General features: G+C 35.2%; 2 protein-coding genes across 3 annotated transcripts; one reads left to right on the top strand and one right to left on the bottom strand.

Annotated features, from left to right (window-relative positions):
* The first annotated feature begins 2,495 nt into the window (after positions 1 to 2,495).
* On the top strand, positions 2,496 to 7,590 carry LOC146903653 (CDP-diacylglycerol--glycerol-3-phosphate 3-phosphatidyltransferase 1, chloroplastic/mitochondrial-like). Its single transcript, XM_085723443.1, has 7 exons — positions 2,496 to 3,189; positions 3,274 to 3,371; positions 3,462 to 3,512; positions 3,627 to 3,740; positions 6,589 to 6,645; positions 6,734 to 6,819; positions 6,916 to 7,590. The coding sequence occupies exons 1-7, from the start codon at positions 3,045 to 3,047 to the stop codon at positions 7,034 to 7,036; spliced, it is 672 nt and encodes a 223-aa protein (XP_085579569.1). The 5' UTR covers positions 2,496 to 3,044; the 3' UTR covers positions 7,037 to 7,590.
* Positions 7,591 to 8,610: 1,020 nt separating this feature from the next.
* LOC146903652 (transcription initiation factor IIA subunit 2) lies at positions 8,611 to 12,400 on the bottom strand. 2 transcript variants are annotated; one of them, XM_085731052.1, is made up of 4 exons: positions 12,292 to 12,400; positions 11,829 to 11,977; positions 11,678 to 11,728; positions 8,611 to 9,075 (listed from the first exon to the last, which is right to left on the bottom strand). In XM_085731052.1, exons 2-4 carry the CDS (start codon positions 11,955 to 11,957, stop codon positions 8,935 to 8,937), a joined length of 321 nt encoding a protein of 106 aa, XP_085587178.1. In that variant the 5' UTR covers positions 11,958 to 11,977; positions 12,292 to 12,400; the 3' UTR covers positions 8,611 to 8,934. The 2 variants fall into 2 exon arrangements, with proteins under 2 accessions (XP_085587178.1, XP_085587177.1); XM_085731051.1 differs by having other exon boundaries at positions 12,339 to 12,400.
* Between the last annotated feature and the right edge of the window lie 602 nt (positions 12,401 to 13,002).

Genomic DNA, 13,002 nt, shown 5'->3' with positions numbered 1-13,002 from the left:
TTTCCAACAAGTTCAATATGGTTTAATATAGTAAATGCATTTACAATATTAATATAATTGAACATTAAATCGTTTGAATTAGTGAGGGAAATAAATTTGTCATTAAACAAAAGATTGTTGTTTGTGAGGGAATTCAGTTTCATCACAATTAGTGATGAAATTTGCCTTCACAATTTGTAAGGGAAAACCAATCCGTCATTAATTAGTGACGGAAATATTGGTAAAAAAGTGATGGAATAGTCCCTCACTATTAGAGAGGGAACAAGAATCCCTCACTAATTACTGACGGATTTGTCCAAGTTTAAGCACATTTCTGGTTCATTTTTAGTGACGGATTTATTTGATTAGTGAGGGATTATATCCGTGTCAATTAGGGACGGAAACCAAAATCCCTCACAAATATTTAGCAAGGCCGATATTCTTAAGGGATTACCGGTCGTCACAAAATCCCTCACTAAATTCGTTTGTGAGGGATTTTTGGTAGCTTAGTGACGGATTTATACCCTCTCTAAAATTGATTTTTCTAGTAGTGGCAGGAGGTCCTAACAACACTCTGCTCCACCGCCTCCTCCTCTGTTGCAGGCTCCACCAGCTGATTATACATATTCCACAGTGATTCATAACGCCTCTTCAGTTTAGTGTAATTGACATGAGCACCACGCTGTTTTTTCACCTCAGCACTCACATCCGCCACTGTAAAAAGTAGCTCATCCTGCAGTAGCTCTATGCCATGGTCATGATCTAACTCATCCTCCTCAATGAGCCTCCAAGTGATGGTGATGTCTGGAAGACACTCAACATCATCTAGTGTGATGGTTATCTCCCTAACATGCAGATGGAAGTTGCTGGTGTCCTCATGACATCTCTATGACAAGGTACAAACGAGCTCGTGAGAGATGTTGCCATACCCAGTCTTAAGGAGAGGGGCAAGACCGGAATCATTCACCGGCACCCAGAATCAGTCATTTGCTTCTCCTGGCAACGACACTGTCAAGTTACTAAGCCTAAACTTCTTCCCGTGCGAGACACCGTATGCGACAATTGAAACTGAAATACAAAAAAAAAATAACAACACTGTTAAAAAATTAGTAAGTAAAATAAAGAAAAAATATTCTAACATAAATTTTAATTCTTAGGCAAAATAATAAAGCAATAACATAATCATTAAAATAAGTAAAATAAGTAAATTTTAATATTTTAACATAAACATGAAATAAGTAAAATAATAAGTAGAATATCATTAAAATAAAATAAAGCAACTATACTTACTTCGGGATCGACTCATAACCTGCATGCCACGTGTTTACCGAAGTTCGGTAAAAGCGACAACTCATAAGGCCCCCCAGGAAAGCCATGCGGTCCAGCCTCAAACTCCATCCTCGGCTCCTCCTAAGCCTCACCCTGCTGCTGGAAAGCCTCATCCTCCTGCTGGCGAGGTTGCTCATACTGAGGCTGATACGCCTCATGCTGATGCTGATATTGCGTCGGATCCACCATCTGGGACGCAACCGCTTGTGAAGATGAACCCTCAACATCATCATCCCTACCAAACCTCGTCCCCCCACCTCTCTGTCGACCAGCATGAGGAGGGCGTTGTGCTTCCTTTTCTCTCCGTGCACTGCTAGTAGAGGACTCCCTCCCTCCTCTAACTCTGTCAGGCCTTTGAGACATATCTGCACAATACTTCAAAAAGCAAAAAATCAATGATTTATTTCATACAGACATTGTGTCATTTCTAACAATTCAAAAACAACACTTAAATTTTGGCAGTGTCATTTCAGTCCGTAAACTACCACATTGCAGTTAAACTAACTATAATCAACACCAATTTCTAACTAATTTCATCATTAACAATCCAAAAAACAAACAAAATTTCTTCGAGACATTTTATCAAACACCTAGAGTCCAACTTTCAATCAACTTAAAATCTAACAATTTCTAAACCTTAAACTTCCACATTGCATTCTAAACAACATCTAAACTACAATTCCTAATTTAATTCGTCGCTAACAATCCTAAAAACTAACATGCAAACCAAATTTCTAAAAACCTAAAAATGTAAAATTTATACAAAAAATCAAAAATTTAAAAAAAAAACAATGCAATAGGATAAGCAACAATTACTTGTTGATTTGTGTGATTTGATGTTGATTTCGCTGAGTTTGGTGAAAATCACACTTGGTGATGTTTTTGAAATGTTTTGCAAATGTGCGTTATGTTTATGACTTTGCTCGTGAGTTAACTCACGCTGAAAGTACTTAGTATGACTTAAGTCACGGTGGATACTTTCGTCCATCGAGTTGGGAGGGAGTGTTTTTTGATGGGAGGGAGTGTTTTTTGATGGGACAAGAGTTTCAACAAAGTAGGAAATGACAAATGAGGAAATCTGAATCCAAAGGCAATTAATTCGGGTTTTCTACTGAGTCGGGCGGGTTCGGGTGGACGTGAATAATAATTAATTAATTATATTGGGTTCCCTCTTCTCTTCTCCGTGAAAAAAAAAAAAAAAAAAACAATAGAAAAGATATTGGCTTTCCTCTGTTTGCGGAAATCGACGTTAACCTGATAGAGAGATAGATGTCGGCAAACTAAACTGCTTTTTCCGTCCACGTCCGTGTAACCACGGCCCACCACCTCTTCTCCGCTCGATCCAAATTCATTCGATTCATTCTTCTTTGTTCTCATTATTATTATAAATTTCTATCTATTTATATTTTCAATCACATCGCAACAGAATAACGCGATCTCCTCTCACTGCCCTGTTCTGTTTTATTTTGTAAACAGGGCCTTTTAGATTTAGGTTTTTTTTTTATATTTATCAAAACAAATTCCCTATCTTTTATATATATAATATACTGACAAGGAGGAGGAGGAGGAGGAGATTAAATATATAGTTGTGTGCCCCCAACCCATACCATTACCACTGCGTTTGTTTGTGTTTGATTGATTGATTGATTGTAGGTGAGAAGTTGGTTGGATAGTATTAGTGGGTGTGGCCGTGTAGTGTGCAATCATATCATTTCTTTATTATTATATAAATAAATATGGGTTCTGAGATCAATGTCCTCCGTGGTGACTTGAAAAATGATCATCGTGCTTCTTCTATGCCTTCTTCCCATTCCAAACTCCTTACTTTACCCACCATTCTTACTCTCGCCCGTGTCGCTTCTATTCCTTTTCTCGTTGCCAGTGAGTCACTGTCTTTCTTTCTTTCTTTCTTTTTTATTCATTCCTACATTATTTGCAATTCATTCTTGATTCATTGTTATGCAGCCTTTTACATGGATGGTTGGCAAGGAACTGCTGTTACCACTTGTATTTTCACCGCAGCAGCAATTACAGATTGGCTTGATGGCTATATTGCTCGCAAGGTAACCTATCATTGGCTTCACGTTTATTTAGTAATTGATTCAACACTTTCTTCCTCCTTAAATACTTACTTGCATTCTATTGTATTGCAGATGAAACTAAAATCTTCATTTGGTGCTTTTTTGGATCCAGTAGCTGACAAGGTCAGTCATTCTCCTCCCTTAATTACCTTTTTTTTTTTTTTTTTTATTAACTACAGGATTCTCTCTTCTTAATATCTGAATTTAATAATTAGTACCCAAACTAACTCATTGCAGCTTATGGTTGCTGCCACGTTGATCTTATTATGTACTAGACCTTTGAAAATTGCTGCACTGGCACAAGCGCCATGGCTCTTAATTATACCGTCAATCACCATTATTGGTAGAGAGGTAAACAGATTTCATGCCCTTTTTTACTTCACTGATAACTTAGTAAATGTGATCGCCCAATTCTCTTATCCATTTTATTTCTTTTATATTTTCATATCTCTTTCAAGGTATTCCATAGTACTATATAGTTTGTAACATGTGTTTCAGTGTTATAAAACTATCTTGGAGTCCAAATTACCAATGGCCGTTGTCACTCTAGAATGCACCAAAGCATGAGTTTGGTTAAATTATTTGTCTTGATAAAAATTAATTGTAAATCTAGTGTTATACAAAGTGTCATAATTTAGTGAGTGTGAATTTGGGATCTCTAACGGTTGTTGCTCTCCAACTCCAATGGTATGACCGCTGAGATTTGGGTCTTTCTGGAGTCCTGGAGGATGAAATCCATTATGTTTTGATAATGTGCATTTGTTATGAAACAAGAAAAAGAATTGGAAAAAATCATAAAAAGAAATGAAAAACATGAACATGTTTTATGTTGAAAGATTGAGAATAGGATAGAAGACACTCCTCCAAGGGTTTCCCCGTCCACAACGGCGTCAATCAATATGTTACTCAATCAATGTTTACGAATGTTAACGATCTCATCCTCCTATTTATAAATGTATTTCCCATTAACGTCCTCCAATCAATGTGTTAGTCAATCAATGTTTACGAATGTTAACCACTGCTATAACTTTTCTTCATTATTTATGCTAACAATACTACCCATCAAATCAATTTGTCCTCATGGTTTCAACCAGGGATAGAAAGACTTATGTCATCAACTTGTATAGAATGAGCAATACATTTCAATTCAATACTTGACAAAAGCTTTCCTCCTCAATATCGAGGAAAACTAATCTGCATAATTTCCCAAGCAAGATCCTCATGAGTTATAGCCTGCAGTGTCCAACTTCAATTTGATCAGATGAATAATCATCCATGTCTATGTATTTATTAAAAACATTGCCGCAAAGAAAAGGTTGTGTGTTACTTATGCTTTATTGACTTTCGTCTTGACCGTGAGATTTAAAAGCGAGCTAGGTTGTCAGAACTTTTCTCTTAATCTTCCTCCATTAATATCCTTCCTACGACATAGTTTGGCTTGGCATATTAGGTCATGTGAACCAACCTTATTTTTCAAAATATATGTACTTCCATTATACCTTCCTCTATCTTCAACACCAATCCATGCAGTTGAAGGCTTACCATGCTGCTGCAAATCTTTTTGGGACATATCCATTGATGTCTGTTGGTAAAAACCCACTCACTACTGCATGAGGGTTGGCTTACAATCTGATGGGGACATGGTTAATTCTCGCGTGACAATCTTTACGGCAGACATTTGGAAATTTCATTGTGGAAAATGGAGCTTGGTAGCTTGGAGTGTTTGAAGAGATGAATGCCCGTATTTTTCCCATTCTTGCCACTTGTTAAAAACATGGTGTTTTAAATTTTTCTATATGAAGTTGTTAAGTTTTAATTTTTAATACTCTAGCCAAAGATGTTCATTCATGAGTTGTTGGTGACTTTCCTATGGTTTTTGAGTTTAAATTTAAAACGTTTGAAGTAATTTAAAGGTTATTTTAGTAATGCTATCTTGTATGCATATATATGAATTTATATATGTGTTTTGTAAATGTTTTAGTATCTTATGTTCCATGGAGTGCCTATCACAATCCCACTTGACTTCTCGTTCCAAAGTAAAATCTCAATTTTGACTGTGAATATAGGTATACTCTACCGTAACCTTAACCACACACATCTTTGTCGAAATGTCTTCCTCTGTTTTTGTTACTTTATGTGGTTTTGTTTCTTGATTCTCAGGAAACTCCCATGACCAATCTGATTTTTCAACCTTGTTAGTCTAAGATTGCTCCTCCTCATCCAATGAGGTGAAACTCCTCCCATTGTATCTCCCAAATTTCTTTTCTTTGTCGAAGTTGTGGAGTGAACTAGTTCTTTCTCCCCTTGGCTCTCACTAGTCTTCTTCACCCCAGACTTGCTTCTGCACCCATCTGAAAAGAAGATTTGTGATATTCAGCTGCGTTCTTGCGAAGGTCAGAAATCTATGTGGTCTGGTCAACAACTTCCATGGAGGTTGCTAGTGCCAACAATGAGTTCTCCTACACTCTTCTCCATCATTAGTTTTTTGACATTTTTCTTGATCACAAGGATTACTGTCAGCTATTGATCGTCACAACCTGGTTTATGCTCCTCTATCATCTTCTTCAGGAGACTCATATATGGATGCCAATGGTATAGTAAAAGCTGATCTCAATGAATTAGAAGTTGCGTTCAAAAACAATTTGAATGCGACGAAAGTGAAGATGGAAACTGTAACAGGGGAGAGTCAATAAAAAGAGAGAGGGAGGAATGGTTAATAAGAAAGTGTGGAACATGAACAAGAGTGTAGAATAAAGCTAATATGACTACCGTTTGGTGCTATAGTGTAGACTTGCAACTGACATATAGACCTCTGCCATACACTATACATCCTAAGTGGAGGATAAATTAAGATGGATGGGCATAAATGCTCCACATTTCACCCTTATTTCGCTCTGGTGTTTCTGGGAAGCTGTTATTTTTGCAGAGACAATAGGGTAGTTTATGATCATGTTTCTGAAGACACAAACCTGACTTTGTTCAGAGTATTCTTGTTGAAAGTGCATTGAAGTATATGTTACTGATACCATCTTTGCATTGCAGGGTCTTTAGGTTCAGTGTTATGCAATATTTGTTTGGTTGATTTTGTTTGTGTATATTTGCTTGCATGTTTTCAAGCATGCTTAATTTACATAATTTTCTTTTCCTTCTACTTTCAAGAGCAGATGTCTTACATTTTTTCTTGTAACTTTTGAAGCAGATTACCATGTCAGCACTCAGGGAATGGGCAGCTTCCCAGGGTAGTAAAGTTTTAGAGGTTTGTTTTACTTCATGTTCACTCGAATCAATTTCCTGCTTCATATGCAAACTTTCAAGCTTCTATGACTAAAAACTAAAAATAATAGGCTGTTGCGGTTAATAATTTGGGGAAATGGAAAACAGCCACACAGATGACGGCATTAACCATCCTCCTTGCTACCCGTGACTGCAGGTATCTGTTTTCTTTACATTTTCATGAAACATTTTATGAAAAGTAAAATTGTTGATCTGGCTATAAATGACATATCTGTTTGGTTTCTGTTTTCAGTCATGGAGGACCTGCCATTTTGGCAGGCTCTGGCGTTTTCTTGCTTTATATTGCGGCAGGGCTTGCCATATGGTCCTTTGTAGTATATATGAGGAAAATGTGGAAGGTGTTACTGAGGTAACATGGTTGACGGCTCTCTGCCTTCACATATATTATCTTCTTTGATGGGTTTGGTTCTCACAAATCATGACCATTATTTCTGGCAAAAATAGTTTAGTCAACGATACCATGGAAGGGAGATGCTGTTTTCAATTTTCATGACATATATCTGTAATATTTACTGCCTGCATTGTCTAACTCTGCAAAGCGCCGTTCATCCCATTTATTAAAATTGTATGCACAATTTTTTCCTTAGTTACTCAAGGTAAAGGAGAGAAAAATGCAACAAAATAAAGAAGCGAGAGATGGCAGGCAGATTAAATTGGAAGAAACTACACGATTGAAGGATGTACAAGTGATTGCCCAATTTTGGATCCTTTGAAAGTTTGCCAGCTGAAACATTTCTCTAGAGAAATATTTTATGGTTGTTATTTTTGTGCTGGTCATAAAGTTAACAGTTGCTTACTTGATACTCCAGTTATTTTTCAATGTTTGCAAATGTTCGATGTTCTTGAAATTTATGCACTTGACTTCGTCATAGTTTGATTTAAATTCAAATAAGCTTGAGCTACAAAATCTGCTGATTTATTTAAGTGATGAAGTAGTAATCCTATGACTGAATTCATTTTTGTCTTTTGACGTGTACATGTTTGTTTGTTTGTATTTTTACATTTATGAACAATAGTATAATTACCATGTCTATATTAACCAATCAAACACATATTCTCATAAAAGCCAAATACATGGTCCCATAAAAATAAAATAAAAAATCAAACATGTACGTCAACATAAATTTTTTAAAACAACCAATTAGACATTGCTTACTTAAATAACGAGTTAAACCTTATTTTTGTTTCGAAACCGGTTGGTGGATTCAGTCCAAAGCTTGTGTTGCAATGGCAGCAAAAAGGTGGGGATCCCTTGTTTATTCTACGAGTGGTTCACCATCAATATAAATTTATACCTTTGTTGTTCCAAAAAAAGTTTTCCTCAAATTGCCAAAATGGTATTGGTATTTAAAATCATTAATGTTTGTCGATTTTTATAATAAGTAGAAATAATCATTGCAAAATGCGAAACATATACGTCTGTTTCAGATAAACCACCAAAACAAAATTATCTTTTGGGAAGAACATACTGAGATAAGTCTTGAGTAATCAAGAGGTAACCCCATCAAGAGCGAAGATTGATCTTAGTGTCCAAAAAGTGGAACCGAGTATGTTAGGATAAAATTGGATTGTTAAAGTAGTTAAGAGTTGGTAAGTTGATGAGTTTGTTGGGTGGTTAAGAGTTGTTAACTATTTTGGATATCCTTAGAAAGTCCTTAAATATCCCTCAATTGGTAGAACGGAGGGATAGCTTTGAATAATCAAATTGTGATTAGACAATTATCTGGCGTGAAAGGAGAGTTCTCTTTTAGGGCAGCCTTGTGTGCAAGGCTATCATCTTCATTGTCTACCTTTTGTATCTTCTCTTTCAATCTCTCTACAACAATAAGAATCATTCACTTGTTTTCAATCTTTGTTCTAGAGTCATTAGGAGTAATATACCATAACCATACATTTATAACGATGACTAATACGCAAACCATAGATGTTTGCCCAGAGAAAAATAAATTTGTTTACATAGAGCTCATGGAAGAATAGAACAGAGTACAGTTTTTTTTTTTTTTTTGGTGAAATGAAAATCAGTACAGTTAAATAATAGATTCATCCAGTTCCCAAGTGATATTCTCAATGTAACATGAATTACATAATAATAACATGAAGATTGAAGGCCTTTTAAATCTATAATAACATAGTGTAGATGCTGGTTCCTGCAAGAACTGAAGGCCACATCCGTCACTATGGTCTAACCACCAATCCATGGTACCAGCAGATGATAAGCTCCTTGTTGACAATACGATAGAAATTGAGCATATTACTGACTGAGCAATTTCGAGTCACATGCCACTATTTTAACCCGTCCAACATTCTCTTGGTTGTCTTCATTCTTAAACAAAGCATCTTGTAAGATGAAGGTCCAAACATTGTCACAAAATCTGTATGTATGCAGATGTCCCTGTGATTGGAAAGTGAAAAGAAAAAGAACACTCAGAGTAAAGAAAAGGTATATAATTACGTCGATTAATTATAAAAACTTGAGCTTCAGCGAAAATTCAAAAATTACAATCAAAATCACATATGTAGTATGAAACATAAAAAGATGTTTTAAGGTGTTGGGTGATTCACAACCCACAAGCTACTAAGCACGCCAACAACATGAAACGGCAGCCCACAGTCAAATTAATCTTCTATATTCTATGAAACAAGAAACTGTCATTTCAACATGCATTCAAAAATTTTCACGCAATATAGTGAAAACAGTGCTAAATCATAAAACTTCATTCTCATAAAATCGTTGTTGTTAAATAGCAGCTATAGTGGCACTATACCACTATAATGTAGCGGAATTTGAACACACCGTTATTGTTCCACGATACGTTATTTAGTACAAAATGTTGTTAAATGGAGGATATAGTGGCGCTATAGCCCTATTACGTAGAAATTTTTTAACAATCTGCTATTTTCTGCTATCTGCAATTGACTTTGTTGCATAAAATTATCTTATCTACTTAAACTTTTACATGAACAAGCCATGGTTGTCATCATCATGAGACATACAATAGTGTACAGCCTTGCTATCCAACAATAGTCTACTTAGTTTCAGCCCACTCCCTCAAAAAGAGATGGAAAAAACATGAGATCGTATAGTGCAAAAGGCTGCAGCAAACAATAACAGTCATATATGTCAATGGTAGTCATAATCATGAGTAAAAAGTATGGAAGTCATGACAAAAAAAATGGACATATGACCAAACTGCATACCCGGCAAATGAACCTCATGTTTAGAGCCAAAAAATTAAGTAAAAAGGTAATTGTGGGTGATAATCATACCAACTCAATCTCTTTAAATCTCGTGTTGTAGTGATAGTTTTGCAAATACAAAGACAAGTGTCTTGTTATTAAGTAATAAATGTCAGCATGCATGATTCAACCAAAAATTAAACCTTGAATGAAGCGTTTCTTCTCCAAATAGAAGATAATGCAAATAGAGAATATTTAAAGATGCCTAACTTGAGAGGGTATCCCGCCATAAGGAATTTCTAAATGTAAGAAATATAAGACACTGTTAGACCTCTCATGAAGAAATACTATGCAAGGAAGAAAAACTGAAACTGACTTTGGCAGTTTCTGTGTCAATTTTTGTGCAGTTAGTATCTATTATGGCAGTTATTGTGAGCAATTATTTTAGAGTGTGCATATTTTCTGTTTGTACTAGGAATAAATATGGCAAAGTCAGACTTTGTTAGTTATTGTAGAATTATTGCGTGGTTAACTGGAATAGGAGACACAAAGCTCTAGAACCCTTGTGGAAACCGTGACTGTGTTTCACTAATCCTGTGTAATTTTAGTTCTGTGTGTTTGATTGTGAACTGTCTCTGACTTGGGAACTTGTCCCCAAAGAATTTATTCAATAAATTGATTGTTATTCAGTTACAAATCCTATTTGGTACCAGTTTTTATCAGACAATTCTATAATTCACCATCAAATTTGGTTTTTCAACACATAAAAAGTTATCTGAATTCAGTATCAATTGTAACTATATGAGCATATATAGACATAAACATCCCTATTTGATCCTGATTTGTGGACTTGAATTGTGTTCTTTATTTATCAGCATGGTGATATTAGCACCAGATACAACTGTTAACACACAAAGGTATATTGTAGAGGGAAACCAACTTTACGAATCTCTAAAGGCTGAAATAGGATGACATGTTTCAGTATAAAGGGAGATTAATAGCAGCCAATGCCACACCTTTTCAAGAGATTCTTAAACCGGAACAATGAGCGTGATCAGAAAGTTTGTGAATGAGTTTCGGAGGATGGATGGAAGAACATGAAAAAATGAGGAAGAGAACCCGGAAAATTGTTATTTGATGTGTAATTAAAATTTGGTTTAAGACATTGGATCCAAGTAAAATCAAAGTCGAGGATATGGAATAACTTGTCAAGTGATGTGTAACTATACATCTCCTCTCTCATAGTTTGGAATAAATCGGCACAACCACCCATTGAATTGAAAGGTAAAAAGCAAAAGTGACACAGCCATTGGATTGAAAAACTGATACATAGATCACATCTACGTAGTTTCATACAAATTGAAAAGTGAAAACTAATTGAAACTTGATCTTATTGCATTATTTTAAAGTATAATATATGATGTTTACCACTCGTAACAAGTTACGTCTGTCAAGCCTCAAACAAGTGTCCACACACAGTGTGCGTATCTCTGTAACAAACTAAACAATGATTGACCATACTTAAACTGAAATGCGACCCTAGGTAAACTTCATCTCATTAGTTTGAATTGGCTGGCAGTGTGACCTGAGGGTGCTCTCACTTACCAGCCAAACCCTTCGTCTCTCTGATTGAGCCAAAAATATACAAGGCTCAGTAATCATTGAGCAACAAATATACAAGGCTCAGTAAGACTGCAATAGCTAGAGCTCAGCGCAAGTCACGTCCATCCCTACTAGACAATCTTAACAATAACCATGCTTCACCTCACCAAAAAATCAACACCTTACACTATCTAACAAAAGATAAGCAGCGTTACCTTGATAGAGACCTTGCTTTTAACTTGTGTTTCCAGAGCTTCAGTCATAGACTACAAAATCCACATGCAATTAAAATAATAAGTAAAGTGAACATTAAACCAGATCCAGAAACGAAACATGTAGTCTCCTAGCACCAATTCCGAAACCTACCTTATCAAACTGAACGAGAACCTGAATCGCAATCTCAGGACTAAGAGTTCCATTCTGAACCATCTCGTCCAAAGTCTCAGTGAGGCACATTCCGATTGTCGACCTACGATAAAGTTCGAATGTCGCCATTTTAGCTTGAAAAATGTGATCTGCATCAAATAACAAAGATTAAAATACTTGTTATAGATGCTATTTAACAAGACTGACTGCACTAGGTAGAGTTGATAGTAAACATTTCATGAGAAAACAAAGAGGAACAAACTTATAACAAACTAAACTTGCTTTCGTTACTACTACCACTACTACTACAGTATTCATTATATTCCGCCGGTAAGAAGCTATGAAAATGAATCAATTTAACGCATACACCCAGTTTCAAGTAGCAGAATCACAAAATTGAAAAATCAAATTAAGAAATGACGAAGCAGAATAATTCAATTAACAAAAAGAGTAGGGTTCATACGAATAACCAAAAAATAATCGCGAAGAAGGAAGGTTCAATAAACATACCTAAATCGATCGCCAAGATTAACTAATCGAGAGAGAGAGAGAGAGAGAGTCAACTTGAAGCTACACTTCTCTCTCACGTGTATGCTCTTGACAGTACGTAGTAATTTTTTATTTTTATTTTTTTAAATAAAAGAAAAAACAAAAAATATACTTTATATCTAACTTGTGAAAAAAAAAAAACTGTAACACAAACAAATAGTGAAAAGACGGGCACTCACTTGCCCGTCTTTCCGTTTTTTTATTGCGCTAACGAGTGTATATTATCAACGATATTTTATTGAAATTTGTGTGTAAATTACAAACAATATTTTATATAATTTTTTGCGTTAATTATGTTTTTAGTCCCTACAAAATTGCGACCTTGTAAGTTTAGTCCTTACTTAATTTTAATAGCATTTTTAATCCCTACAAAAAAATTTCTGCACTCAATATTGGTCCTTACTCAATCCAAATTTGTTTAATTTATGCTTAAACTCTTAAGTTTTTCAACAATTTTTTACAGACGTGTTAAGAACGTTATTAAAAGGTCCTCCGAAAAAAATATCGGAAAAATTTGATTTCTACGTCCATATTTTTGTTACTTATATCTTAAACTTTTGTCGTTTTAAAAAATTCATATTTAATTTATTTCATGTTAAAAAATTATAGATTTTAGTAAATGAAC

This window comes from Medicago sativa, chromosome 7, assembly GCF_051527215.1.
Source record: "Medicago sativa cultivar Bolivia chromosome 7, Bolivia_mono, whole genome shotgun sequence".
Taxonomy (NCBI): Eukaryota; Viridiplantae; Streptophyta; class Magnoliopsida; order Fabales; family Fabaceae; genus Medicago; species Medicago sativa.
This window is presented reverse-complemented; position numbering and strand designations above follow the sequence as displayed.